General features: G+C 31.8%; 4 protein-coding genes across 10 annotated transcripts; 1 reads left to right on the forward strand and 3 right to left on the reverse strand.

Annotated features, from left to right (window-relative positions):
* Window positions 1–1,386: 1,386 nt before the first annotated feature.
* LOC107644389 (protein LIKE COV 1) lies at window positions 1,387–6,141 on the reverse strand. The gene is made up of 7 exons (XM_016348230.3): window positions 5,571–6,141; window positions 4,792–4,844; window positions 3,944–4,053; window positions 3,665–3,832; window positions 3,490–3,587; window positions 2,787–2,913; window positions 1,387–1,662 (listed from the first exon to the last, which is right to left on the reverse strand). Exons 1-7 carry the CDS (start codon window positions 5,724–5,726, stop codon window positions 1,559–1,561), a joined length of 816 nt encoding a protein of 271 aa, XP_016203716.1. The 5' UTR covers window positions 5,727–6,141; the 3' UTR covers window positions 1,387–1,558.
* A 3,161-nt stretch (window positions 6,142–9,302) lies between these two features.
* LOC107644390 (dynein light chain 1, cytoplasmic-like) lies at window positions 9,303–10,272 on the forward strand. Its single transcript, XM_016348231.3, has 2 exons — window positions 9,303–9,581; window positions 9,993–10,272. Exons 1-2 carry the CDS (start codon window positions 9,444–9,446, stop codon window positions 10,131–10,133), a joined length of 279 nt encoding a protein of 92 aa, XP_016203717.1. The 5' UTR covers window positions 9,303–9,443; the 3' UTR covers window positions 10,134–10,272.
* Window positions 10,273–10,935: 663 nt separating this feature from the next.
* On the reverse strand, window positions 10,936–14,901 carry LOC107644384 (uncharacterized). Of its 7 annotated transcripts, none has more exons than XM_088488836.1 (5): window positions 14,381–14,901; window positions 13,872–13,904; window positions 12,083–13,751; window positions 11,841–11,985; window positions 10,936–11,745 (listed from the first exon to the last, which is right to left on the reverse strand). In XM_088488836.1, exons 3-5 carry the CDS (start codon window positions 13,724–13,726, stop codon window positions 11,129–11,131), a joined length of 2,406 nt encoding a protein of 801 aa, XP_088344962.1. In that variant the 5' UTR covers window positions 13,727–13,751; window positions 13,872–13,904; window positions 14,381–14,901; the 3' UTR covers window positions 10,936–11,128. The 7 variants fall into 7 exon arrangements, with proteins under 7 accessions (XP_088344962.1, XP_016203709.1, XP_016203707.1 ...); XM_016348223.3 differs by having other exon boundaries at window positions 13,872–13,935; window positions 14,381–14,899; XM_016348221.3 differs by having other exon boundaries at window positions 10,936–11,748; window positions 13,872–13,935; window positions 14,381–14,873.
* Window positions 14,902–25,698: 10,797 nt separating this feature from the next.
* Window positions 25,699–27,262, reverse strand: LOC148566180 (uncharacterized). Its single transcript, XM_088487418.1, has 3 exons — window positions 26,474–27,262; window positions 26,180–26,377; window positions 25,699–26,097 (listed from the first exon to the last, which is right to left on the reverse strand). The coding sequence occupies exons 1-3, from the start codon at window positions 27,260–27,262 to the stop codon at window positions 25,699–25,701; spliced, it is 1,386 nt and encodes a 461-aa protein (XP_088343544.1).
* Between the last annotated feature and the right edge of the window lie 420 nt (window positions 27,263–27,682).

The raw sequence follows: 27,682 nt of genomic DNA on the forward strand, positions 1-27,682 counted from the left end.
GAAAAAATGATTCTGAGACAAATCAATAAAAGAATCAATAAATTATTATTATCGAATGAATATTCGAGCTTATAGTGATTTGTTGAGTTGTGTTTTATGATTTATCTTTTCTCTGTGTGTGTTTGGATATATAATTGTAAAATTAATGTTATTTTGAGTGGCTTGCGCTTTATCAGGCGCCAAATTATTGGCGTAATTGGAGAGTGGACTTTGGATAAACGTTATCTACCTAGAATTGGTTTTCAAATTATACTGAGTTACCAAGCTAACAAGCTTATAGGAAAGGGATCAATTCTTATTAATCTCTTTTTCCTAGCTTTTTAAGGAATAAATTAAGACAATATGATATTATGTCATAACTTTAATAAAATTATTGAAAAAATTATTAGTTTAATGTACAGTAAAAAACTAAACATACATGAAAAAGCATAGAGTAATTTTTATGTGAAGATAACAATTAAGACTATTAGATAATTTAACATACTTAATTAAATTACTTAATATAACCTGTGTTTATATTTTAATTATTATTTTCACATTAAGATTACTTTAATCATTTTTATGCAGAGAGTAACCACCTTTTTCACTCTCATATTTCTCATTGATTTATTTTCCTCCACAACAAAATGTAAATTTTATACACATAAAATAAGCAGGGAGATATAATGTTTGTCATTCTTTCTGGTCACTTTTCTACTTCAGTGTTTCCTTCGAAGCCAGATTCATTAAAGTTTATAAAAGATTGTGCTTGTTCTTGTAGCAAATTGTGTTTGAAACAAAGATTTTTCAATTTGTTCGTAAATTGTGGTTTAGACCGAATGTACATTGTTTAAACTTTAAAGTCATAATTCTAAATCCTAAATTCTAAACAAAATCAAAATATAATATATATCTATCTTATTTTCAGATAAGAGGCAAAAATAAACTTACTCTAGATTGTTTAAGGACGTAGGAAATAAAATATTAGAGATGGTTATTTTTATGTAAAATTAATAGTTAAAAATTATTAAATAATTTAATATATTTAATTAAATTATTATCTAATAATTCTCAATTATCAACTTCACATAAAAATAATTAGATGTGAGTTAACAAAAAAGAAAAATGAATATATCGTCAAGTAAATAATGATCGCGAAACTTCGGAAGCTTTACAAATTTTTTTTATAGATATTGTAAATGCCTTATGTTTCAACTTTCAACAGATCCTAAAGTTAGGTGGTGTACTTGCAGTTCCACAGAAGATAAACTTTCACAAACGTTACTGGGTCGAGTCGAAAACCATAATAAGACCCAAAAAATTTAAAAAAGAAAACCATAATCAGCACTACAAAAATGAATTGCTATAACGAGTGGGTAACCAGTAGATTATGCACACGTAAAAAAAGATTCGAACCCCAAGCAGTGATTGGAAATTTTGTATTATCACCAAAACTATATTCTTCCAAACAAACACTAAGTTCTACATGCTATTGCACATAAATGAATATTACACTTGACATCAGAACCTAAAACATCCAATACTTGTTTATCTGATGAATCCATATGATACCAAATTATCAGCTTCTGCTGGGTCTACTTATATCCCCTGGGATCATGCTTATGCTTGAATCAATCGTTGATAGGAGTTGTGGCATTGACATGCCTCCAGAGACGACAATTTCTGCAATTTTGAAACAAATTCCAAGTTCACCTTAGCATATGTTAAAACTAGTGATTGAATTAGATCATCATTATTTTATTTAATGGCGGTAGGATTAAGGGCTTGTTTGGGTTGAGTTTCTAAAAAAAAGTATCTTTTTTCAAATTATCTTTTTTCAAAAGATTTTAGAAAAATAAAAGTAATTTTATGTTTGAATATCTCATGCAAAAAGTATTTTTTTATCTATCAATACTATTTGGATACAACAATATAAAAGTACTTTTTGTTTATTTATCATGTGAAGAACATCTTTTTTTAAAGAAAAAAAAATATAAATTGTAGCTTCTCAAAAAAGGTTTTTTTTTTTTTCATTTTTCTAATACTTTTTACTTTTACTACTAGAAATTTGCCAAACATACTAAAAGATGGAAAAAGATATCTTCTTAACTTAATAGCATCCAAACAAACACTAAGACGAAAGTTCAATAGTCTTGATTTTTAAAAGATCAAATTAATTTTTGACAAATCAAAAATGAAAGAATTATCATAACCCTACAAGGTTGCATGTTGAAAACAGGGTTAAACAAACAACAAATAAGTTTTATCTCACCCACATGGAGTTGAATACATGGCTTAGACAATGTCATGTTAAAAATCACATTTACATTTTGAAGATGGGAAAAATCAGTATTACATGATTAATACTATATTGTAGGTCTGAAACAACAAATAGTATGAAACAAAAAAGAAATCCGAAAGTGACAACCTATTATGCCATTGAGCATACACACAAAAGGTCATCTCCCAAAAGAAAAAGGCATACATGAAAATGTTTTTCCCTCTGCAACTGAAAGTACATAAGATAATGTAACAAATGATAGTTTCAAATGATAGTTTTATAACCTAATGCCATGTTAGAAAAAGTATGGAAGCAATATGTGACTGAGTGTATTTTTTACTAATAGTACTCATTTAATCCCTATCTTTAGTTAACCCCCAAATATTCCAAGGCCAAAACCCAATTTGCTCCAATTTGGAGGAATCATAAAGTAGATGGAGGCCCTGGCGAGGAGACTCGGAAAGATTATTTATATTCACAATATTTACGAAGTTCACTCTGAATAAATAAGTTTACTTGAGCTTACCTATTCCTTCACGAACTGATAAGTTTGGCCTGATGACATCATTGGTATTGACAAGAAATATATCACCAATATAAAGATGGTTTGTTGGAACATAGACACAGTATAGCTCTTCATCTCCAGAGTAGTTCTGCAAAAGTTTAGTTAAAGAAACAATCAATTTCAACAGGTAATATTGTGTGAAACCTCAGAAAAAAAAAGGTGATTTTTTATTATTGATAATAAACCAGTCTTACCAAAGTAATACAACCATAATGAAATTTTTGCAATTAGTAACTGTATATGGCTTACAAAACACAGAACAATAACCCAAAACAATAATTTGCAACTGACAAGAATAATGGATGTATGGTATGGCAATGATAAGGAGCAGTGATAACTGTCGCAGCCATCGAATGACTTCTTTTTTATATTTGATGGTCAAAAAGTAAAATACAAACACATATATTCACAAGTGTTAGCTATTCATGTTCAATATGATTCACAAAAAAATGATTAAGTGATCCTGTATATCATAAAAGCAATACATTGATTACCATAGGATATAACTGTGAAGCAACAAAAAATCTAACTATCCCATACAGAATGACACAGCATAATCAACAAATAACTAAACAGTATTATGTGCACTAGAATATTAAAGTAGTAGCAGCAAGGCATACATACAATACTCCAAGTCAAGCATTAGTAAAAATCTTTTATAAACCTGAAGAACAACAGAAGAGGTGATGAATCCAAACGCATATTCCCCAACACGTGGATGCCGAATGATGGCTACTTCTTTGAAGGCTTGTGTATTTTGATCTGTGAGAATACATGCATCAACAATTTATTTTTTTGGGATTGAATACATGTAGACTAAGATGTTGTCAAACACATACCCGGTGAAATAGCAGCGCTGATCTGCTTGGAGGCATTATAAATATGACGAACAAGTGGCATTCGCTTGATGAACCACTCCCCAAGGCCGAGGACAGATGCACCCACCCATGAGGACATGAAAACGCCAACCAGGAAGATGAAAGTTATGGAAGTTATGAATCCCAGACCTGAAGAAAAAGTATTAATATCGACGTGTTAAAAAGGTAGGGAAACAACAGCTAATGATAAATCTATATCCAATATATGCAATTGAAGTACAATAGAAGAGAAGAACTCACCAAAAATATCAATTCCAAGTTGAGCATAGATTGGAGAGAAAAATCCATCCACAAAATGAATAAACCACCATGTTATATAGAATGTGATTGCAATTGGAAAGAGAATGACACTGCAAAGTAACTAACAGTGAGCTATCACCAATTCACCATAAGAAATAAAGGATCTCTTGAATTTGAAAAGACCAGAGCAACAACTGGTCCTAATAAAATAAGGCAACCATGAAGCAGAAATGTAACTCTTGCAAAGTGCAAACGTTATATATATATACAAACAGAGTGGTCAGTGTTAGAAAAGATAACATTCTTTGTAGCACATATTCCACATAGAATTAGAATAATCTTTTTTTTCTTGGTTACAAGAGAGCATATAGTGTCACGATTAATAACATATAAATGATCTTTTTTCACATTACCTTATCTTTTCAAAACAGGCATTTAAGATAGTAACAAGATTATTACATGTTTCAGCTGTAATTATCTAGGACACAGTTGTAAGGGATCATAAATTACTTGGTTAAAAAAGTTATTTGAAGATTTATGGTTTAGAACTCAAATTTTTCATTTCAACATAATTTCTTAGTAAATAAACTGCATCACAAAAGGTGTAATGATTAGCATACTAAATATTCTCCTAAATACTAAATGAAGTAGATACTAACAACATTTACACCAAGATGGGCGTAGGAATAAAATATGCACAAACAATTCTAGAAAATACATTAATGTTTTAGAGAATGTAAAACATGCAAAAAGATGTTTGTCCTGAAAAATAAAACAACAATTATATGTTTGAATACATAACATATTGTTTGAATAGAAGAGATTGAATTGAAGAAAGAATTGCGCACCATCCAGTCATGAACTTGTGGGATGCCCAGCTCCTAATAACTTTGTAAAATGTCTACAAAATTGAACAAACAACAAACAGCAATCTGTCAAAGAAAGAATAGTTAGAAGGCACAAAATTCTTGCATGCAAGTAAAACAGAGATAACTCTACTTTTAGTATTCAAAGCCATGAAGAAGTAAGAAAATTCTCCCAATGTAAGTGATTCCATGTATACAAATCTAGATGAGAGCACACCCCCTGCCCCATTCTCAATTTACGGGTGACAATGAGTGTCCCATTATAACCAGCACTTCCTGCTTCCTTTTCTTACTATTTTAGCAATCCATCTTTCTTATTTTCCCTTTTTTCCTGGAACAAGCTAGATATATTATGAAATAAAAAAAGATGGTTTATCTATATTGAAACCAACATTGCTATCAATTTCTCAAACCAAGCTATAATGTCATAAGATAGCACGAGCTCAGTCATGCATTGCAAATCAAACTGAAATGATCATCCATCGCAATATATCTTCTGATTCCAGCTCCTACCCCATTCTTGATTCCTTCAGCATTCACAAGCAGCACCCCAAGAAAACATAACTAATCCCAATCTAGTCAAAGGAAGCTTCAACATTCAATCTCCAATTGCAACAAATTCAACCATAATTCCGGATAAATCAAATCAAGAACGGAATAAAGAAAATAAAGAACAACAACAATGACAATGATTCCACTATTTGAATCAATCATTTGAAAGGAAAACCTAATTGAGATGAACAAGGAGAGGGATGAATGACCTCGCGACCGGAATGGTGTTGGGAGGAGGAGGAAGAGGAAGGCTTGGAGGATGTTGCGGCGTCTTCGGCGTCGGGGGAATCGCCGACGGGGATGAGAAGCTCTCGATCTCTGTCTCTAGGTACCATCGCCATTGGAGGTGATCTCTCGTCGCCCATTTAGCAGCTTCAAAAACGCAGAAACAAATAACTTCTTTTTAATTCTCTCTCTCTCTCACACACTCACTCCCTTTTGCCGCCACCGTCACCGCCACCGCCACCGCCCTGTGGTGTATGTCCGTCGGAGAATCCGAAGAAACTCTTCAAAACAAAACACCAATGCCAATGGGTCTTCCCCTTCCCCCTCTCTCTTTTTTCTCTTTCTATATTTTTTTTGATAAATTAAGTTTAAGTGTTTAATTACCACTTAAATAGTTTCATCTGTAGCATTATAAAATATATATACTACTCTTCCGTTTTACCAAAAGAACTACACACAATAACATGATAATATGAAGCTCTTCTGTCTAGAAATTTAATTTAATGGATTTATTATTGGTTTGGTCTTCTAATCCTGTTTGATGTGATTAAGCTCATAAATAAATGGAAGCTAGTTTGTATATATGGTATAGTATGTACCGTTCTGGGCTATGAAAGGATGCATGTGTTTTTCTATTTATTTTTCTTTTTTGAATAAAAACCAAATTGAATATTAAAGAATTTTATATTGATCATTTTGATTTTTAGCAATTCTTTATTATTTAAAAAATTCTTCAGATGGATTTTTCTTGAAAAAATAATTATTTTATAATAATATTTTTATCTAACAAGTTGCCAAAAAGATATTTTTATCTAATTTTACCAACACGGTCAACATTAAACAAACTAATTTGTGACAAAAATGATTTTTCAACACTCTTATAGCAATAAAATTTAGAAAAAGTACGAGGAGTTAATGTATGTTTTATACAATGTATACAATGAGATTAAATTGAAATTAGAATTAAATTAGAGGCAATTAATTAATTTTGAATAGTTTCCAATTTAAAATTTGAATCAAATCATGATTCCGTCAATTATGGAATCAAATTAGGATTACCTAATTAAATTAGAGACAAGTAATTAATTTTGAGTAGTTTTCAATTAAAATTTGAATCAAATTATGATTCCCGTCAGTTATGGAATCAAATTAGAATTATTTCCCTCTTTCAATACGGTGTGAACTTCTTCTCTCACTCTCTTCTCGAAGCGAAAATCGGTACAATGCCGCCACGGTTACCAACTGCCGTTGCGCCAACACTCTTTTGCATGAATTTGCAAAATAGTTACAACTTACACCTTACCACAAGAAATTGCATATGGAAGTTGTTTCGACTGTTGATATTTAAGTTTTTCTTCATTGTAGCTTCTTATGCGAGAGTGGCTACATGTACTTGCACTTTTGGCAGGATTAATTTCTATCAAGACATTGATCATAACAGCAATCGGTCCTTGTGTTGGGCTTAGTTTGCAAGAAAATATGAGAATAGGATTGCTTCTATCCCAAGGAGGCGAGTTTGAATTCGTTGTTGACGTCTAGCGTCTCCGTCGCAGTCGGTTTGTGCCTTGTTTCCGTCGCCGGATGTTCACTTTCTCTATGAACGTGGATGGTTATTCTTAAGTGCTTAGTTATAGACAATGATTACTGGTTATGACTTATCTGACTATCATAGTTTCAAAATATTTTTTTACACGATCATTTGGTTGGTAGCTAGTCATTTTATAAGGTAAGTACGTTGTTATTTATACACGTTCACATTGGATGTTCGTTTTTGTATGATTTTGGATGTTCACTTTCTCAGTTTTCGTAAATGTTTATTTTTCGAGTAATTCAATAAGACCCAGGCAGCAGGCTGGCGCTGGGATGACGCGAGCGCGGGGGGTTCGGGGCTGCAACTCACGTCGGCGACACTGACAGTTGCAGGTCACGGATGTTCGGCCATGTGAGGAGTGACAGAGGTTTTTCCGGCGAGGGCGTTGGCGCGAGGAAGCGGAGCGCGACAGTTCCGGTCGGCAAGAATAGAGGCTACACGTCGCGCAGAAACAAAGCGGTGGGATGCAGGTTGCTGCGCACACGGCAGGGCGACGGAGAAAGGGGGATTTTTCTACCGAACAAACAATGGAGTTTTTTAGGGGGTAGGTAACGATGGGTGATGAAAGGTTAATGTGAAAGAATTTGGAGTAAATTGGGGGTAGATATCATAAAACTAAATAGGCAACTAGAAATTAGAGATAATGATGTTTAATTTACATTATTAATACATATTGGGTCAAATAAACAGTTCATTATACATATTGTATAAATATCTTATTGTCTCTCTAGTGGGACTCTAAAATTTATTAAAAAAAATTAATTTAAACTTCATTCAAAAATCAAAACCAATTTTAGTGTTTAATCATTTTCTAAGTAGTTAAACTGCCAACTTGCCGCATATACTCGATATGTTAATTTTTTTAATTTTTATTTTTTTGGGGTCGACATGAAGTTCTTCTTGTCAATTTTTAATCTAACTGTAAAATTTACTAATTTAGCCCCCTTTTTTGTAAATATTATAAAGTTATTTTTTCTTAATAAAAAACTGAATAAAACACTGTCATAACTTATTTGACTCTGTCTCAAATATTTAGAAAATAATAAAATAAGAAAGTGTTGGCTTGATTCATCCTTGGAGGCTAACAGCTAACCTTTTTTTTTTCTTCGCAATATCTTTTAATTTGGTAGAACAATAATTAATTCGTTGCGGATCTAAACTCTATTTAAGAATTTGTCATTGATCAATAAGTTGTTATATATACAAAACGAAATTTAAATTCGCAACACTTATTTAAATGGACTAATAAAATAATAAGAGAACAATTCAACTTGGTTAGACTAACAGCTAACTAATATACCGTTGTGAACACGCGGGTTTCTACAGCACATGCATGCCATTATTCAAGAAAGAGTCACAAGTCACAACAAATAATAAGTCTCCAAAATTGAGGAAACTAGAAAGAACTTTCATTCATTTAATTAAGAGAGGGACATACATGCTCCACTCCAATGGAACCATCCTACGTAAATCGTTATTAAATCAAAATAATAATGCATAAATTAATAGTCCAACACTATAGTTTTGTTAATGAGTAAAGTTTGGCTGCTACCATACCAAAGCCCCACATGCTAAAGTTGTACCCCCCACTTCTTTAATTCTTTAATTCCAATTAATAATGTAGCATCAACTTTTTTTTTTTAATTCAATCTGAGATGGCGCCTTTTTTCCACCTTAATTAATCTTTTACTAGTTCATATGTTCATCACGGTGTGCTATTTTCTCTGACCAGGTTGCAACATTTGGCTGCTCCAATCACAGTCAATTTTTTTGTCTATCAAAAAAATGAAAAAATTAAATGATACCCCCACTTTAAAGTTTAAACAAACCATTGCAATGGCACCGTACCATGCATGCTATAAGCTGGTCAACTCAAATTTGTTCTGTACATAATTTTAATGTAAGAAAGAAAATAAAGATTCTAATAATGTATGGAACTTTGAATTTTATGAGAGACTTACGAGTGAATGTAGGAAATTAAAGCAAAGGGACTAGACAAAAACAAAATGCAAATGTAGACAAGATAGGTGCAATTAAAATGTTGGTCTATGATTACGTGCCACTCTTAAAGTGCTTAGACTTTCTTAATCAATCACTTAATTCCAAATGCATCATTGTTGGAACGTGAGTTCCTGCTGCTAAAATCTCAACCATTGATTTCTCCACTATCCCTTGCTACATAAACCTTATATATACAACAATAATAGGTGTAGAATCTAGAATCATTTGTGAGAACCTTAGAGAAGAAAAAGCTAGTTAAGCAAAGATGTTGGAAGGAAAAGCTATGGTGAAAGAAACAGACATGCCAGGGAAGATGCAAATCCAAGCCATGTCCTTTGCTTCACAAGCCCTTGATCTCTATGATGTTCATGATTGCAAATCTATTGCAGGACACATCAAGAAGGTGCATATCATCGTCACTTTTATCTTCATTTTTTTAAATTTAATTTTGATACTAGTAAAAAATTTTACACTATCATTCAATTATATTCATTCGTTTAAATGATTTTTTAAATGATAAAAATTTAAAAATTAGTTATTTTTACTAATATGATAATACCCGATTAATTAGTTGTGTTTTACACTGATAGTATATGAAATTTTTTTTTTAACATGTGTTTGTTTTTTTAATATAGTTGCAAATTTAGGTTTAACCTAAGATCTTAGGTTAAACTAATACAGTATCTTGCCAACTGAGTTATGTGTTTGTTGGTTGATTCTATTTTTAGTCTGCTCTATGGTTTTAATTATTATTATTATTTGCCTTTTTTCAAATTGATTTCATAAGATGGTATATGATTTTTTTTCTTTACAGGAATTTGATAAGATGTATGGGAATGGGTGGCAATGTGTAGTAGGTTCCAATTTTGGATGCTTCTTCAGCCATTCACCAGGAACTTTCATATACTTTGCTCTTGAGACCCTTAATTTTCTCATCTTCAAGGGTGCTTCTTGAATATTTTTTTTTCCTTCATTTTATTTTTTTACTATCATATATAATTAACACTTCCTTCAACTGAGTTTCTTGTATGTACTAGCGGATTATGTTTGTTGTAATATTGTATTTTAGATAAAGTCATAAAACAGAGGAAATATTGCTCTAAATTTTGATCAACACATTTGAACTTTCAATTCACTGTATTTTGTGTCATTATTAGATTTTGATGCAACTCCTCTATTCTAATACACAATTTTCTCATTCACCTTTATATCTTTATAATGTTAAATAGACATCTACTTTGTGAAGTTCAAATAATATTACTCTATATTCTTTTGTATTAACAAATAACAACAATAACGGGGTAGCATTACCAACATCTATAAGTCACACAATTTTATTAAAATAAATAAATAAAACAGTAAATGACAATAAAGGTATTGCATAAGCTAAAACCCTTAGACCCATCTTTCTCAATCTTAATGTTATGTTTGGCACCTATGTCAAAACAAGGTAATGTTTACAAGGGTATATATATTTGATGATTTCAACTTTTGCATGCCATAAAAAGCCTAAAATAATTCCTAGTACTATTAGAAAAAACTGTTAAAAAGTTGCAATTATAAGTGGTGACTGGTGAGTATCTCAGAATCTTTTGTACCATTGTTATTAGCTGACTAATTATAGTTCCTAAGTACCTGACATTTTCATGATTCGTTATATCATAGTACTCATCATGCAATGTTCAGAATCTTCTTCGATGAATGTAGAAAGTATATTTTTGATTTCCATCTCTTGTGGTTGCAATTAGCATGCAAGGTCAAAGAATAAATGCACTATATAAACAATCCAAATGTATTGGTATTCTTTCCTAGGAACTATAGCTTTTCATAGCAAAATTATGTGACTTCTTCAGCCAAGTATTCTTTTCTTGCCCTTAATCCACATGAAGATGCTAATATCTAAAGGCTATGGATTCATAAATTTCCATGTCTCAAAAAATGTAATGTTAATCATAAATTTACAAGTACCTCCTCAATTAATCCACTTAATACCAAGCTCTCTACTTCACTCACAACTTGTTCAGCTTCATCTGCAGAAAATCCATGCCTCCAACCCCATTTCCATATTCCATTCATCATTCCATAATTGCAATTTATATCTCTTTCCATCATTGCATAGATATTATCCGAAGCAAGTTTCTTCCCAGGTTGAATTTCACTGTATGATGACAGATTCCGAATGGCTATGCAGATTTCCTCAACCAAACTTCCTAAAGAGATGTGAAATCTTGAGTTCCCTAAAGAGGTCAGCAACAACAAAGGGTGGACTACTTGTGATTCTTGAAGGCTTTTGCGCTCTGCGAGTTCATTCGCGCAGTCTAAGTAGAGTCTGGGATTGGCTATTCCATCTGTTTCAATTTTTGGTAGCATCTTAGGACAATCCAAATCAAGATTGAGGAGTTCCTCTGCATGGTTAATGAATGATTGATTGTTTAAAAGAAAATATTTCAGCTCAGCTTCCTCTTTGTTGTCATGCTTGTTGCTATCGGCTTCACTGCCATTTTCATGTTCAGACTTTAGCATCATAATATTGTCTGCTGAAGAACTCTGGCTCTGATTACAATCTTCTGCTATATATCCAAAAGGGAGGGGAAACAAAGCTGTTATTTCATGATTCATGCAGAAGTGACACAAGTGATTGCTAGAGTCTAGAGAGATTTACCTGTAATCTTATTTGTAGAGGAATCTACTTCATCTTCTATTGTAAGATCATCTGCTATGATATCGATGATTCTAATCTCGGTGCAGTCATCTTTATACTGCACATCAATGGTCTTTTCTTCTTCTTTCTGTGCTAGTTGTTCATCCTGTGCAGAAGAATAGTGAAATTAAACTCCAATTGAAGACCTTCCTTCATTCATTGATAGTTAGTTCAAAAAAACAATTACATGTAAGTAGACTTACTACTGGTTTAGCTGCTTCAGGCTCAGCAACAGACCTTTGCTTCTTCATCTGATTCTTAATCTGTTCTTTGGAACTATTAATTCTCTGATTCTTTGTTTTGGAGATGGAGTTTAAAGAAGTACTCTTTTTGCCAGGAATGTCATTCAGGTCAATTCTGGATCCACTTTGTGGCTTCCTCAACTTTGTGGAGCTGATTTCTCCTCCTTGATCCTGAGATTTTGTCACAATTTTATGTTTCAGAATCGCCTTTTCCGGTGGCGTTTTGCTAGCAGTCTTGGCCTTAACCTTTTTATCAACTGTTTCACTTTCCTGTGATTTGTGATTAACATTGCCATTCAGTTTCACCTTTCCTCTTGGAGCCTTCTCATTTTCATTAGGCTTGATCTCTTTTGCTTCCGGCTCCACGATCTCTCTGAGTAGCTTGGTTCTTTCTCCCTTGGATAACCTTTTGGACACATGTTCTTCCATTTCCTTTCCCATGAATGTTCCAGAAGAGACTGGTTTTGCTTTTAGTTTTCTGAGGGATAAATCTTCTGAAGGAACCGGCTCATGGACTCTGGCAAATTCGTGACAAGGACTACATCGAGGTTTGATTAGCACAATTGGGGGTAAATCATCAAGTTGCTTGTAATGAGGCATTTGATGTTTTCTCTCTGTTGCAGGACTATTTAGAACTCCATTGAAGTGATTAGTCTCAAGGATTTCCCTCAGAGTCTTACTCTTATGTCTTTCTGGATGAACAATTGGATTAGTCTTTCTTACCTTAGGCATATCTACCTCAAACATAGGCCTTTTTTGATTCACAATCTTTTCACTCTCCAACTGCTTTTGCATCAGAGTTGGAAACGATCTTGAGGTTACTTCTTCTTCTTGTTCTAAACCCATCAGCCTCGCGACGAGGCTCGGCCCTTTTTCCTTCCTTGCATTCATTGGGGAGAATGAAGAATCAGAAAGCCTATCATTCTGAAACATCGAAGATTGGCTCGAGCTTGTTGAATGCATTTCTGATGCCGAATCCAGTGCTTCAGTGCTTGTTCCTGGAAACAGATTTTGCCTAACCAAACTCTCCTTAATCACTTTCTTAAGTTCCTCTCTGCTGCTACTTGAATAACCATCAGCACTAGGCCAAGGTCTTTGAAATCCTATTGAATTGCTTTGTTCACTGAATCTATTGGAATGTGCACTATCATCAATAATTCTCTCATTCTCAGGTTTCTCGCTCTGTTTTCGCCTTGCACGAGCCACATCTCGGGAAGCTTCTTGCACCTTCCTAAGCATTACCAGAGACTCTTGGAGATCAAGAGCACCTTTCAACAGATCTTTTGCAATATCTTCAGACCTTCCACCATAACTTAGGCCTCTAGACCATGAATCAATCATGTTGTTCAGCCTTTGAGCTCCTCTTGATACCTCCATGAGCTGCAAGGATGAAGAATCAAAAGTTCTCTCTATGGACCCTTTTGAGACCTTATCTTCTTTGTCTGTTCTGATTGTCAATGATTCCTCCGTGTCCTCGGCCGGCCTCCGGCCACTGGCTTTTGTCTTGTCCTTCTTCATCTTCTGTGAATTGGTCCTGTATTTCCTAATTGACCCACACTCCACAACTCCTTTTGGATCATCACATGAAATGAAAGGCCTATACATGACTGAGTCCTTGTTTTGGGATATTCTGTCACACAGGAATTTCATCAAAAACCTTAGAGGCTAATTAACTAAACTATATTCTAAGCAACCACAACAAATACCAATGCTTATATTTTAAAATAACATAGAATATATATATACTTACATGTTGTTTGTCCTCTTGGATCTCACAGTTTGTCTACATTAGACAAAAATAATACTTATTAATCCTGTTGAAAACATATGCAATTAACAAATTAGTCCACCAAAAAATTAGACAGATCAAGATCATGCACAGAGAGAGAGAGAGAGAGAGAGTAGAGGATCTGTAAATGATGTCAAAAACTCAAACTTTAATCAACACAAAAGTCATAATTTTCATGAGTACATTAAGGGAAAGAAGAAGCTGGAATATATTTTCTCATTCTCAGTGCCAATTTTCATTTCCAGAAAACAAAAAACAAAAACACATTTTGTTTCTTCTACTCCCCAGTCCCAAAAAATGGTTGGAACTTGAACCACACGTTCAGCATCCAATGATTTTTCACCTTCAGGGAAAAAAAACCCAAGTAGACAGAAGAATCCAAAAAAGAATAAACAAGAGGTGTCAAACTCATAATTCTTTTTTTTTTTCTTTTTCCATTTCTAAGTTTTCACACAAGAACATACACTCACCCTTGTTTTTCTCCAGCTGTTCATTCTCAGAACCAGTTCCAAAACCATTAAAAAGAAAAAAGAATAAGCACCCCAGATGAGAAAAGTTGAAAAAAAAAATGCTTTGAATTAAGTTTCAAGACATGCCAGTGTTATGTGGTTAATGGTGATGAGCCAGGAAGACTAAGGCTAATGAGAAGGTTGATCCATGGTGGAATGTGGTCATCAGATCCACGTGGGAAGTTCATAGCAGTCGGTGTGAGAAACTAAACGAAGAGGGAAGGGGAAAAAAGGATAAAAAAAAAGCAAAACAAAGCAGAAAAACTAGAAGTATAGCAGTAAAATAATAACACAGTTTAAGTGTGTTGGTGTTTGTGTTTGTGTTTGTATTTATTAAGTGGTTAAACGGTTTTGTTAATGAGAGACAGTGAGATCGTGTGTGATGTGATGAGATGAGAGAGAGAGAATGATATTATGGGATGAAAAAAATTGCTGTATTGTGTTATGGTGAGATAATGAAAAACAGAAAAGGGAAGTGGTGCAAAAGGCAAAGAACACTTTTGTTGAATTTCACAAAACAATTTTTGGAACTTTCCTGATGCTTCATTATTGTGTCATGTCATATACCCAACAAAACTAATCTAATGTAATCTAATTTTTACTCTCAAATCTCAATACTCACTGTTCAATACACAACAGTAAAACAATTTTGTTAACACATTCATCGTATTTTTTTTTTAAGTTTTGGATTATAAAATTAAAGTATCAATTATACGTATAAAATATATATTAAAATATAAAATATATATTAAAAATAAATAAAATAATATATATTTATACACATATATAATAATTAATTATATATATATATATATATAATATTTTTATAAAAATATTTAATTTATATTTTATATAAATAATTGATTTAGTAGTTAATTTATTTAATCTACTTTTGGTCTTTGGGGGAATAATATTGGATGCCCCACTTTTATATATATATATATATGATGATGATGAGATCTATACACTATGTATTAAGATAAATAAAATAATCCCCACCAAATAAAGTTAAATAAAATACCTTATAAATCATATGAAAAATTGACATAAAATATTCATCCACAAATGATTCTTCTGAGATTTAAATGAATGATATTGCTGTATATAATGACAGAGAATTTATAAAAATTAAATTACTTTTAGAGAAAATTTAAGAGATATTATTTTTATTAAAATTTAACTAGTACTTAATCAACAAAAAAAAAGTAAATAATTTTATATTATAATTTCACACTGGTAAAAATTCTAATAATAACTAATAAACATTCCTCTTATTTTTAAAGTGCTAAAAGAAAGTTAGAGTCTAGTCATCAAAGCAGTTACTGTTACGACAAATGCAGATGAATGACATTGGAAAAATAATTAATTAGTAATATTTAATTAGTTAATTGCTGACATACGTACTAATAAGCTTGGATTTGGAATATGACGTGATATGAGCCATATGCTAAATGCTAGTAGCATACGTTAATAGTAGGATTAAAAAAATATATATTTTTTTTAATAATAGTTGATTATTAAATGGAACTATGCATCGGAATACTTTTATTTCTTTATTTTATTCTTATAATCTTATGTGAACTATTATTATTAGAGGTATGTTATGTTTTGTCACGTAGCCTCTTCACTCATCAAAAGGATATTGCATATTACTGCTGATTGCTGAGAGTTGAAATAATAAAAGACAAAAAGCTGAGGAATTCTATAAATCCTAACTATGGAAGTAAAGACATTACTATTGGTTCAACTAATAAATAAATGTGTCACATATCAGTGTGATGTGAAAACGATGGTTTAAACATAAATTAAAATATCTGTGTTTAAATTTTGGGGTTTCAAGAGTACTTTGTTGTTTTAAATTTGAAATTTGAATGTAAACACATATTCACCGGAAGAATTTTTTTGAAATTGAGGTGATAAAGACAAAATGTTTTTGCAAATTGTAGCAAGAATACAGGGTCTCTTTAATACTTTGGCAACTATTGATTCATTTTTTACTCTTGTGGTATATAATGCATAACCATGCACATAGAAAGTTTAATTTCTTGTGTCTTTTTAATATATGTCTTAAGAGCGTATTTTGAAAACATTATAATAAAAAAAGATTTTACTAAAAATTGTTTAAAACATAAGTCCTTTTTGTTTCTAATGCATTGAAAAATTAAAAGATAATTGTATTATTATATTTTTACATTTGTTCTTAGGGCATATTTTACCAAAATTCTAGTTTATTTATTGTAAATTTTAAATTCTAAAATTAAAGCTAAATTTTGGCAATATCATATATATAGAATTATTCAATTTTTCAACTAGCTAAATCTTATTTTTTTGTCAGAGATCTAATGTTAATTTAAGTAGAATATTTTTTTCTTCTAAAAAGCCAAAAAATTTCTTTAAAAGTTATTGTACTCATTGTCTAACATTTCAAAATTTTGATATTGTATTTTTCAAAAAAAAAAAACTATAGGCAATTATTTAATGATGTATGGCTGCATAATTTAATTAGTTCGGCTCTTATTAAATTAGTATTTTAAAAGTCATAAAAACTGTATAAAAGATTTAATTGGTTAATAATGTAAAAAATTTGTTATCTCATGTTACTATATATAATGTAAATATCTAAATTTTGATAGTATACGCAGATTTTTAAATTTGAATCTCATTATTATCATCTATGTATGTCAAGAAAAAAAAGAAAAATAATATGAAGATCAGAAGATATTTTGAGCTGAATTATGTTGAAAAAGTGTGTAATAATAAAAACTTTTTAAAAGTAAAAAATATTACTGATTCGTATGAAAAGAAAAGTATGATTTTATTTACAAATATCAACTTTACACTATATATAGGTCAGTTTTTACCATATGTATCGTTGAGTGGGTTGAAGTGTTACTGTTTGAACTTTGAAGTAGTTGAATGGGCCTAGCTTTATGGGGTCACTTTCTGCTTTTGTTCAGCGGAAAAAAAGGAAGAACTTCTGTTCATTTTTCACAATTCACATATCTCATATGATATCTCTTAATATTAATTACAACTATTCATTATTCATTGAATGAAGGTAGAGCTATTAAGTATTGAATTTGTTGAAAGGCACATAAACCCCACCTACCTTTAATGTTGAAAAATTTCTGACTGCATGCATATGCTCATGTTTTCTCTTGGTTAGTAGCTTGGAAGTTGGAAGTTGGAACTATATAATTTCAACCTATGCCACTTGTTAATAACATAAGTAATATACAAAGATTTTATTAAAAGCCTAAAAGTTTATGATGAACCGTTTTAAATATTTCTATACTCTAAATATATAATTTAAAGCTAATTAGCTACTTCAATCATTTTGATTTTTTGCAGTGTGGGCATTGAATAGCAATTGGCAATATCATTTTTTTTTACGGGGTAATTGGTATCATCAATTGGCTAAACCGACCAACCAACTACATACGCATAATTAAATAAATATGATACATAGTATACCACGGGTAATTTGCCGGCCAAAGTCCCTTATTAATGCGAAGAGAAACGTTACCTAGTTATATATAATTTTAAAGTTTTTGCAAGATACATAATATGACTATATGATTGGTAAAGAATAGTTAAAAAACGTCAAATTTGTTAGATATATCATATGAACTATGAAGTGATAAATGATATATACAGTCTCTTTTCAAAATGGATAAAGTACTAAATTGGTCCTATGTTTGGGCGTATTTCTGTTTTGGTCCTTAAGGTTTAAAGTGTTCTATTTGAATCCAAAAAAGTTTCATTTAGCATCAATTTAGTCCACAATGAGGTCAAAGTTAAATAATTAACGAAATGTCCTACATAACAACATCACAAGAACAAAATCGTAATCTAGAGAATAAGTACAAGTTTTAGAGGCACAAAATCAACCGTGGATGTATTATCAAAAATATACTCGAATAATTTTGTTGCTAACAAAAATACATTCGAATTTTACTATCGACAAAAATGTTCTCAAATAATTTAAAAACGCAATAAAATTATCTAACATTAAATATATATTTCTCAAAAAATACTTTAGAGATTTAATTTTGATGCGATTTTTTACAAACATAGTTAGAAAAATGAGATATTATTATTCTTAAAATTTGGTGTTTTTTGCTAAATATATATTTTTTGTGATTTTTTAAAAGTATTATTAGTTATTGACAAAAAATATATGCTTAACTAAAAATCACCAAATTTTAAAGATAAAAATACATCATTTTTCTAATCATGTTTACAAAAAATCGCATTAAAATTCAATCTCTGAGACATTTTTTAAAAATACATGTTTACTGTTCAGCATTTTTGTCGCGTTTTAGATTATTTGAGGATATTTTTGTCGATAACAAAATTTAAGTGCATTTTTATCAGCGACAAAATTATTCGGATGCATTTTTTGTGATTTACCTTAATACTTATAAAGAGTATATATAGTTATATACTTTCACTATTAGCTTTCATTTTAATTTTATTTTAAAATTTACAAAATATTGTATTAGCATTTATGAGTATATTATAATATTAAATTTTTTAAATTAAATGTAAAAATTTTTAAATTAAATGTAAAATTTTTCATTCTAATATTTGGTCTTAATCTAATTTAAATTAAAAAGTTATTGAAAAAGAGTAGTTATACCAAAATAAAAACTTAATTGATTCTTCATCAAAATAAAACTGAAATTGGTCTCATGTCATTTATTATTTTTAATATAAATTTTAATTTCAAAACAATTTATTTCCATAAATGTCAGAAATAATATTATAAAAATAATCAATTAAAATTGTTCATATACTTTTTACTAAACTAACTCGTTTTAACTTTTAAGTTTTTGTAAGGTATATATCAGAAATAACATGGAGACATGGTGTAATAATCAAGACATGCATTTATTCTCTACAAATTCTATATTGTTTTATTCTAGTTTGAATTTGAAAATTTTAACCTTTTTTTTTTTTGGGTCCTAACAACTTTATGTATGCCATGCACTATATATATACACGCTAAGAGCCTAGTTTAACCTTAAAGCATTTCATGTGACTAGAATATCATAGAAAATAAATAGGAGAGAGAGTTGCATATTTTATCTTAATTTGAAATATTAGTTTCTTGGTTATGTTTGAGGGTGCCGGAACTTGCATGCAATTGCAAATATCTTATGAGTTATGACCACCATTTTTTTTAATGGTTTCCTTTGTAAGTCGCTATCTACAATTAATTCATAGTCTCACCCTTTAAGATAAACTTTATTTGTTTTTTACACCTGTCACTTGGTGTAGTACTTGCGAGTAAGTTAAAAAGAGAATAGCAAGCAGGAAGCTATTCAAAATGGCCTTTTTTTAAATGCATTCACAGGTCTCTTGTTGCATGTTATTAGCACCAATATACTTGGTTCCCATCAATATCATTAATGGTATTGAATCCTCACCAGAACTCTTTCCTTGTTTGGTTGTTAATTTGAATGAAGCTAGCATTTCATATTTGAAATAAATTAATGTTCATAGTTTTTTTTGGAGGCCAATGCTACCATGCTGAACATCAAAATTTTCAACATGTATGGAAATGAGGTGGATACTTTTTATGAAGGACGCGTGCTCGCGTTGATATGATAGAAGGAGACAGGGACTGAGTGGCAGTAATAGCACGCAGGAATTTGTCCAGTATTATGAGGCAATTAGATGAAAAAGCTTGTTTAAATTAAGTGCTTAATCATTTACCTAATTTTAAAAAGAGTTGGGTTGGTAATTTTTTATGAAGTTGGGTTTTTTTTGCTAAATACATGAATTGGGCTGATATTGTATGAAAATGATCCAAATTAACTTATACTCTTATATAAAATAAATAACTTAGCTGTGTGCCGAAAAAAAAAGAAAAAAAAATTAGCTCATAAATTCTAGAGGAAAAAAACGACTTACTTGATAAATTATTGTTTAATAATCAGTGGTAACATTATATTCAAATAAATTAAATAATTTATTCTTCAAAATATTAATCTGTTAACAATGATTTATTTCAGTTAACCAAATAGTAACATTGTCACTCATTTAAGTAAACATGATCTAATTTAATTTATTTTTAAATCACAAAATCAATTTTTTTTACGGTATTTATTTTTAAGTAATTTAATTTATAGTCAATATTTTCAATTTAACGTTAATATTCACTAATTTAATAAAGCAAATATTTTTTTAATAACTAAATACACATCACTAACAATATAAGCATATTACATGCTATCCCGTCCCACCAAGCAATGGAGACATAGGCTGTGTAGAGTCAGAGGATATGCAGTCCGTGTTAGAGAAAGAGATTTATGTGGTTAGAGTTATTCATCCTTAATAATGATGATTATGATGTTGGGTTTTTTGGTGTAGGCCAAGCAAATGAATTTTGTTATGATGTGGGATGGGCTTTATGGTTCGATTTTTCGGTAGTTAAAATTATGAGTAAAATTTTTTGTGAGTTGGATAGAAAAGAAAAGTTTTGGTCAAAATGATTGATAATTATAAAAGTAGAAAACTAAAATACAATGGTAGTTGCTAGTAATTGGTTAATTTAGGAAAGAAAATATATAAGCCAATTCCAAAAAAAAAATGAAAAGAAAATATGTAACAAAAAAAACTTAGTCAGAAAAATTATGATTAGAATTTAGAATGTTGTTCAGAGTCAGTTTAAATTTGATAATTCGAAAGTTGATAAGATTTAAGGATTTAAAAAATTAGAAAATGATAACTTTGATTTAAAGAAAGAATTATTTCAATTAAAATATAAGTAGATGTTTATTAAACCAAGTAGGAATGATAAAAAAAAGTATCTACGTATTTTTAGAGACGATAACAATAGTTGCCATTGTTAAGTATGAGTTAATATTTTTTTAATTTATAATTAAAAAATCCTTGAAGAAGTTATGGTTGTTGTCCGTGTATTTTTGTGTATTCTTATATACTGTTTATATATTTATATATTATCTGGAGATGGTGATAATGGATTAAAAAGCGGAATTGAAAAAACTTAAAGCAGAGTTTGCCGCGGGGTTAGGGGAACTATATAAAATTTATAGAGTTTGCCGGAGAATAGGCGAAGTTGCCAATTTTTATAGAGTTTGTCGGGAGTTCGGCGAACTTGCTTAAATGCCAGGAAAAAAGAAAATCGTATTTAGGGAATTAAAGTTCAGAAATCATGTTGGGAAAAATAATACCCTTTTTTCATTTAAAAAAAAAATCCCCTAGGATATGCATTTGGTTAAGCAAAATGTAACGTTCAACACAAGACACACCTGGCAAGTGATTTGTGATCATATTTCGCAAATGCCGTTTGTACCGTGCTGTAGCCCTTATATTTTAGCAGGTGATAAACTGAGCTGGCGGCATCATCTAGTAGACGCGTATTGATGTACTCCGCACGTCCGCCGTTCTCCTTTGCGGCCTATTTATGCTTGAGACTGCATATGGTGCTTGACGCTCCTCACCGTGCTTGACGCCGTCAAATTGAGCACAGACAGCAGGGATGGTTGGTGCAGCTAGAGATTGTACTGGAGCGACGAGTAGAGGCTGAACGAACTGCAGAAGGGAAGTTCGAATAGGATGGGAGGCAGAAGGACGAACAGGCACACTTTAAGCGGACCTACCGAAGCTACCATCATGGGAAGTAGCTGATGGGTTCAGAGAAGTGTGTTCTGTTAATCCACGTCGAAGGGGCAGCTAACCTCTGTGTACAAAGTACAAGAACGACCGACGAATTACTTGAAGGTTGAGAAGGTTGGCCGGCTAAGAGAGCCTGTCCGAAAAACACCTGTTGGCGGTCTTCTGGACGGAGCAGACAATTTTTGGTGCAAAGAAGTTACGGCAGTTAATTCGGTCAGACGTGTTGTGAAAGAATTACCTTTTTGCAACCTTCAATTCTAATATACGGTTTCGTTCTGTCTAATTTGTATTTACTTGCAATGATCAATTATGTCGTTGTTAAGACAATTATATTTTGATTTCACAATAGTTATGTTCGTACCCTGACCTGACACCTACGCGCAGGTCCAAGTAGGATAAAAAAATATTAAAAAATTTTATTAATATATTTTTAAAATGTATCTTTAAGGTACAAGTTAGTTAAATTTTTTTTAAAGATCTTATTGAAAAATAAGGTAATTTTATATTTAATTATCTTATGTAAAATTATTTTTTTATTTAATAATTATGTTTAGATATAATAATATAAAATTATTTTTTATTTATTTATTATGTTAAAAATATTTTTGTTTAAGTGAAAAAATAAAAATATATAAATTGTAACTTCTAAATTTTTTATTTTTTAATATTTTTATTTTTATTATTAAAATTTTTCCTAATAGTGAAGAAGAGAGGGAGACCCATGACCAAGAGACAAAAAGTAAAAAAACGAGCAAGAGATTTGAGTTAAAAAATAATTTATGATATTATACAATTTAAGATTTAGGGTTTAAAATTTATTATTATAGATTAGAATTTATTGTTTAATATTGAGAATTTATGTTAAAGTTTAGGGTACAATTATATAAATAAAATAAAATATAAATTTTTAATTTAAAATTTAAAATTAAATTTACTTAGTATATGAATGTTATTGTAAAAATATTTAATTCACACGGAGGAATAAGTTTAAAAATATGGTATTTAAGAAAAAATTCTTCTACCAATATTTTCAAGGGTCCAATGGCTTTTAATATAATTTTATAAAAAATAAAAAATTTAAAAAATTTTGAAAAATACGATGAATACACGTTTTTTTTTCGAGTGGTCTTCTTTAAAATATAATTGTTTTTTTAAGTAATCTTAAATCAATAAAATTATTTTAAATTTTAAATTTTTTGTTTAATCAATTGTTTGCTTTAAAGAATAAGTGACTAGTATTATTTTTAAATTAATAATTTCAAATTAAAAAATTTACACAAACGTAATGGTATTAATCTTAAAATTAAAAAATTTTAAATTAAAAAAAAATTATGTAATAGTAATTTATTGTTTTTCTGTCATGATCATCGTCATCATTATTATTGCTATTTCGCTAAGATAAAGGGGCAGAGCCCAAAGCCCTTTTTATTGTTGTTATTATTTTGAAATGGAGCTGAAAAAATTTTAGCCCATAACCACAACCCAGCTCATTCCAACTATGATATACCAAAACTTCAATTCAGAACAATAAAGCCCAACTAACTGATCAGAAGATTATGTGCTAATCAACTGCCTCTAATTAGCCTCGACAATTTCTGTCCTTTCTGCAATTGTCACACAACTTGTCCGGGTCAATGGGAACCAAAACTACACGCGTATCCTTTTGGTGCATCCACGACATTTCTTCAGGTGAGGAAAAAGTTTTACTTCCTCACAGTAGCATGACCCTTTTTTGGAAAGTTATGCTTATTTTGTTTTAGATTTGGTGAAGTTGATGTTGTTAGTTGCAATGAAATAAAATAAAACAATTTTTTTTAAGTAAAAAAAACAAAAAATTGCAAGCAAAAGTTAAAAGAATGAATAAGTATAGAAAATTATTTTTTAATTCTTATTTTTTAGAAGATTTAGAACCTAACATAAAAGATCATTTCAAGAACAATATTGACCGAAAAAATTGATTTTTTTGTTGAATTTTTTTTTAAGAAATAGGTTAGTTGCAACCATGATATATATATATATATATATATATAACAAACAAGGGAAAAAAGTTTGACATTTGAGTAATTGACTTTGTCCCATTTGTCAATTATGATGTTGAATCCTAATAACAAGTGAAAACTTGGTTGATGATACTTTTTTTTTTCTGCTTTGTATTGTTAAGGAATAATTGATCATTTGTATCCATGAGAGTTCAGAACGCTGATATTTGTATCCATCGTAGATGAAAATTGACTTTGTAACTATGAGAGATGGGCTTCGTGTGACAAAAGTAGTCTGGCTTGGGTTGGCACTTGCTTCAGGTTTTGTAGGACCCTACGTGACTCTCCGAACCTCCTAAAGCCCTGTCCACGTGGATCTGAACGTTTCTATATGAAGGTAATACTTGAAATGAAAATCCTAGCAACTTGTCTTGCCCAATTCGAACCATACCCCAAAATGAAATATTGGTGAAATTCAAGCGCACCCAGAGATAACTCATAACCCCAGCAATGTCACCACGCAGATTTAACTCTGATGCAAATTTTGGAAGTCGCAACAATTCTTCAAGTTCGAAGAAGATGAAGAAGAAGAAGCTCGAGGGCAAATGTTTCTGTGGGAGGGATGTTGTGTTGATGGAGTCTGGAATGATTACGAACCCTAACAGATGGTTCATTAGATGTCCTCTATGGGCGGTAAGGGCCAAATGCTGTTGTTGTTGAGGTGATACAATTAGTTCTGAGTTTTAGCTGACAATGTGGGGCTTTTTTTTTTCTCAGACAAGAGATTGCAGATACTTTGTTTGGGTGGATGAACTCGAACAAGGATGGGAGGGCCTGACAAGATGTTTAGCAAAGAGAAAGTTCGAGCATTGTTATGCAACGCCTGATGATGGATTGACTCTCACTGCAGGGGGAAAAATCAGCAAGCATCCTCAATGATGTCTAGGAAGATAGACAAATTTAGGGTTGAAATTAGGGGTGAAATTAGGGGAATTAGAGTGTTGATTACAACCGTTGCACTGGGGGTAGCGTTTTATTTGTTTTGTGAGTTGTATTTGGTGATGAAAACATAAGACTTGTAAAATTGGAGATCTTTGTTGGTGATAGTTAAATTTTCGAATGATATTGGCATGATATGGATTGTTTCTAATCTATACTGGTTTGCTTTACATGTGATACATTGATGTAGATACACAAGGTTTGAACTTGTTGCTGCAATCTGAAATGATTTTGATAACGTCTAAAAGTAGACATTGCTCTTGAAAATGGACATGAATCTCTATGTCTTCTCCTTAAGGATCAAACAATAAGCTGGAAATTAGTAACCTGATGGTTTTGCTATTCAATATATGAGTTCAAACCAAATTGGATGAACAAAATGCTGTAACAATAGTGATATAAAAAAAAGGCAAAAGAAGGCAAGTATATAAATGCTGTAACAAGACTTTGTTCCTTATATATATATAGATGTTGTAGGTTCCAAACATTATGAAATAAGACAAAGAAGCCAAGTATTGGTAACTGAAATTACACCCTCAAAAAAAGCATTACTTAGTCATATCTAAGTAAAAGCATGAAAATGCATAACAAAACACAAGACTTATGTATCTCACTGGTGTAAACTAAAAACAACAAAAAGCAACCATAACTAGTCTACAATATTGGGGTCGAGTTACTGCTCCCGCTTGATAGGCCATTTTTTTCTCCGCTTGATCCACGTATCCTGCCTCGACCTCTACCTTGACCTCTCCCTGTATCAGATGTGCCTCGACCTCTAGCAGTTAGAGTCACAACTCCAGGTGTGGGCATGAACTGCATGAACCGGGTGCTTGTTCCTGCACTAGCACCTTGCAGTGAATGAGGTGTAGTTTGAGAGTTGTGTGTGGATGGAGTTGTAGCTGGCTGATTGGCAGGTGGTGTCGTTGGCTGCTGTCTTTGTCCGGTCGGAGGCGGTCGTTTAACACTTCTCCTTATAACTTGTTTTCTGGTTGTTGCATTGTTTGTTGGTGGTTGTGGTCGTGCAGTTGGTGGGGGAGGCATTGGGTGAGGCTGCTGCAAGCCAAAGAACAACGCAGTCATTATCACACAAGGATTACAAGGTAGCATAGTGAAATGATTAAAACAATGCACTTACTTGCGGAGTGTGGGCTGTTGCGGTTCTGTTTCCCTCTTTAGTGACCTCTTGTTCAGCCTCTGCAGCTTCTAATGTCTCCTCATAGTACATTTCAGCCAACATATCCTCATCCTCATCATCTGCTTGTGCTTGCGGTGCAGAACTCCCTTCACCCATAGCTTCCTTCCGCTTTTTACAACTTCTCTTATTGTGACCAGCCTAATGAAACAAGTATTAGTCGTAAAGTCAACTAAAATCACATGAATCAATAATTATAGAATTTATAGAATTTCATTACAAATTGGTTTACCATACCTGGAGGCAGTACTTGTAGATAATAGTCCCAATCCTCCTCATTGTTTTATGAGGATCACTCTTCTCTTTAGGGCCATCATTTCTCTTGTCTCTCTTGAGTGTAGGTCGTCCGATTGGTTTTCTATACTGTGGTGGCAGAATGGGGAGGGTTTCAAGGTGCTCCCAGTACTCCTGGCTTGGAACTGGACGCATAGAAGTCTGATAGGCAGTGTTGTATGCACCCATGGTGAGCCAGTTGTGTGCATATTCTTCAAGCCTTCTGTTCTGGTAAGCCAAAGCAGCACAGGCATGTCTACATGGTAGCCCTGTGATTTGCCAAAGTCGACAGCTGCATGTACCTTTGCCAAGATCCACACTTACCTTCACTGGCAGACATTGCACCTTATACACATTCCCTGCATCATCTCCAGTAGGCAGAGGCCTCCATTTGTTGCTCTCTCGCTTCTCCCTTTCTAATCTGCTCTGTTGGGTTGAAACTAACCTTCTGCTGTACCCAATCAAAGCTTTTTTATTCCTAGCCATAATCCTCATTACATAGCACCTCACTTCCTCCAACATCATAATTATCGGCTTACCCCTCATCTTCTTCACCTTGGCATTAAACACCTCGCAGTTGTTGTTGGTGTAGTTTTCCAACTTAGGGTATTCACTAAAATGAGCTCTACTCCATTGTTTAGGGCTTATCTTATCCAGGTACTCCCAAGCCCCAGCATTGATCCTTTTTAGTCTCTCCATGGCAGCATTGAAGTCTTGTGTTGTGGTTGCCTTGGCACAAGACCACAAGCACATTTTCAGCTGCAAGTCACTCCATTTCTTGCGAAAGTTTTGCCATATATGCATTGCACAGAATCTGTGGTTGGCATTTGGGTAAATTTCTTGTACGGCCAGTATTAGCCCCTATAGGCATGCATGTAAGTAAACAGCTATTAGAAATCCAACAACCCAGAAACAGAATTCATTATTTAGCTAAACCAGATTCCAACATTCCAATATCAGTCCCATTACAAAACAGAAATTGACTATTTAGCTAAACCAGATTCCAAATAATAAAGTATCAGTTTCATTCCAAAACATAATTAACTATAGGTAAACCAGATTCTAAATAATAAAGTATCAATCTCATTCCAAAACATAATTGACTATAGCTGAACCAGATTCCAATTATAAAGTATCAGTCTCATTCCAAAACATAATTGACTATAGCTAAAC

This window comes from Arachis ipaensis, chromosome B5 (assembly GCF_059453495.1).
Source record: "Arachis ipaensis isolate K30076 ecotype BB chromosome B5, ASM5945349v1, whole genome shotgun sequence".
NCBI classification, from domain to species: Eukaryota; Viridiplantae; Streptophyta; class Magnoliopsida; order Fabales; family Fabaceae; genus Arachis; species Arachis ipaensis.

Coding starts and splice junctions, on each gene's coding strand:
- LOC107644390 (XM_016348231.3), top strand. CDS start 9,444: ATGTTGGAAGGAAAAGCTATGGTGAAAGAAACAGACATGCCAGGGAAG. Junction 9,582..9,992: donor TTGCAGGACACATCAAGAAG/GTGCATATCATC, acceptor TTTTCTTTACAG/GAATTTGATAAGATGTATGG.
- LOC107644389 (XM_016348230.3), bottom strand. CDS start 5,726: ATGGGCGACGAGAGATCACCTCCAATGGCGATGGTACCTAGAGACAGA. Junction 3,588..3,664: donor CAGCGCTGCTATTTCACCGG/GTATGTGTTTGA, acceptor GTATTCTCACAG/ATCAAAATACACAAGCCTTC. Junction 1,663..2,786: donor ATCAGTTCGTGAAGGAATAG/GTAAGCTCAAGT, acceptor TCAAAATTGCAG/AAATTGTCGTCTCTGGAGGC.
- LOC148566180 (XM_088487418.1), bottom strand. CDS start 27,262: ATGTGCTTGTGGTCTTGTGCCAAGGCAACCACAACACAAGACTTCAAT. Junction 26,378..26,473: donor TCTACAAGTACTGCCTCCAG/GTATGGTAAACC, acceptor TTGTTTCATTAG/GCTGGTCACAATAAGAGAAG. Junction 26,098..26,179: donor CAACAGCCCACACTCCGCAA/GTAAGTGCATTG, acceptor TTTGGCTTGCAG/CAGCCTCACCCAATGCCTCC.
- LOC107644384 (XM_016348221.3), bottom strand. CDS start 13,726: ATGTATAGGCCTTTCATTTCATGTGATGATCCAAAAGGAGTTGTGGAG. Junction 11,986..12,082: donor CTGAAGCAGCTAAACCAGTA/GTAAGTCTACTT, acceptor TCTTCTGCACAG/GATGAACAACTAGCACAGAA. Junction 11,749..11,840: donor CTCTACAAATAAGATTACAG/GTAAATCTCTCT, acceptor TTGGATATATAG/CAGAAGATTGTAATCAGAGC.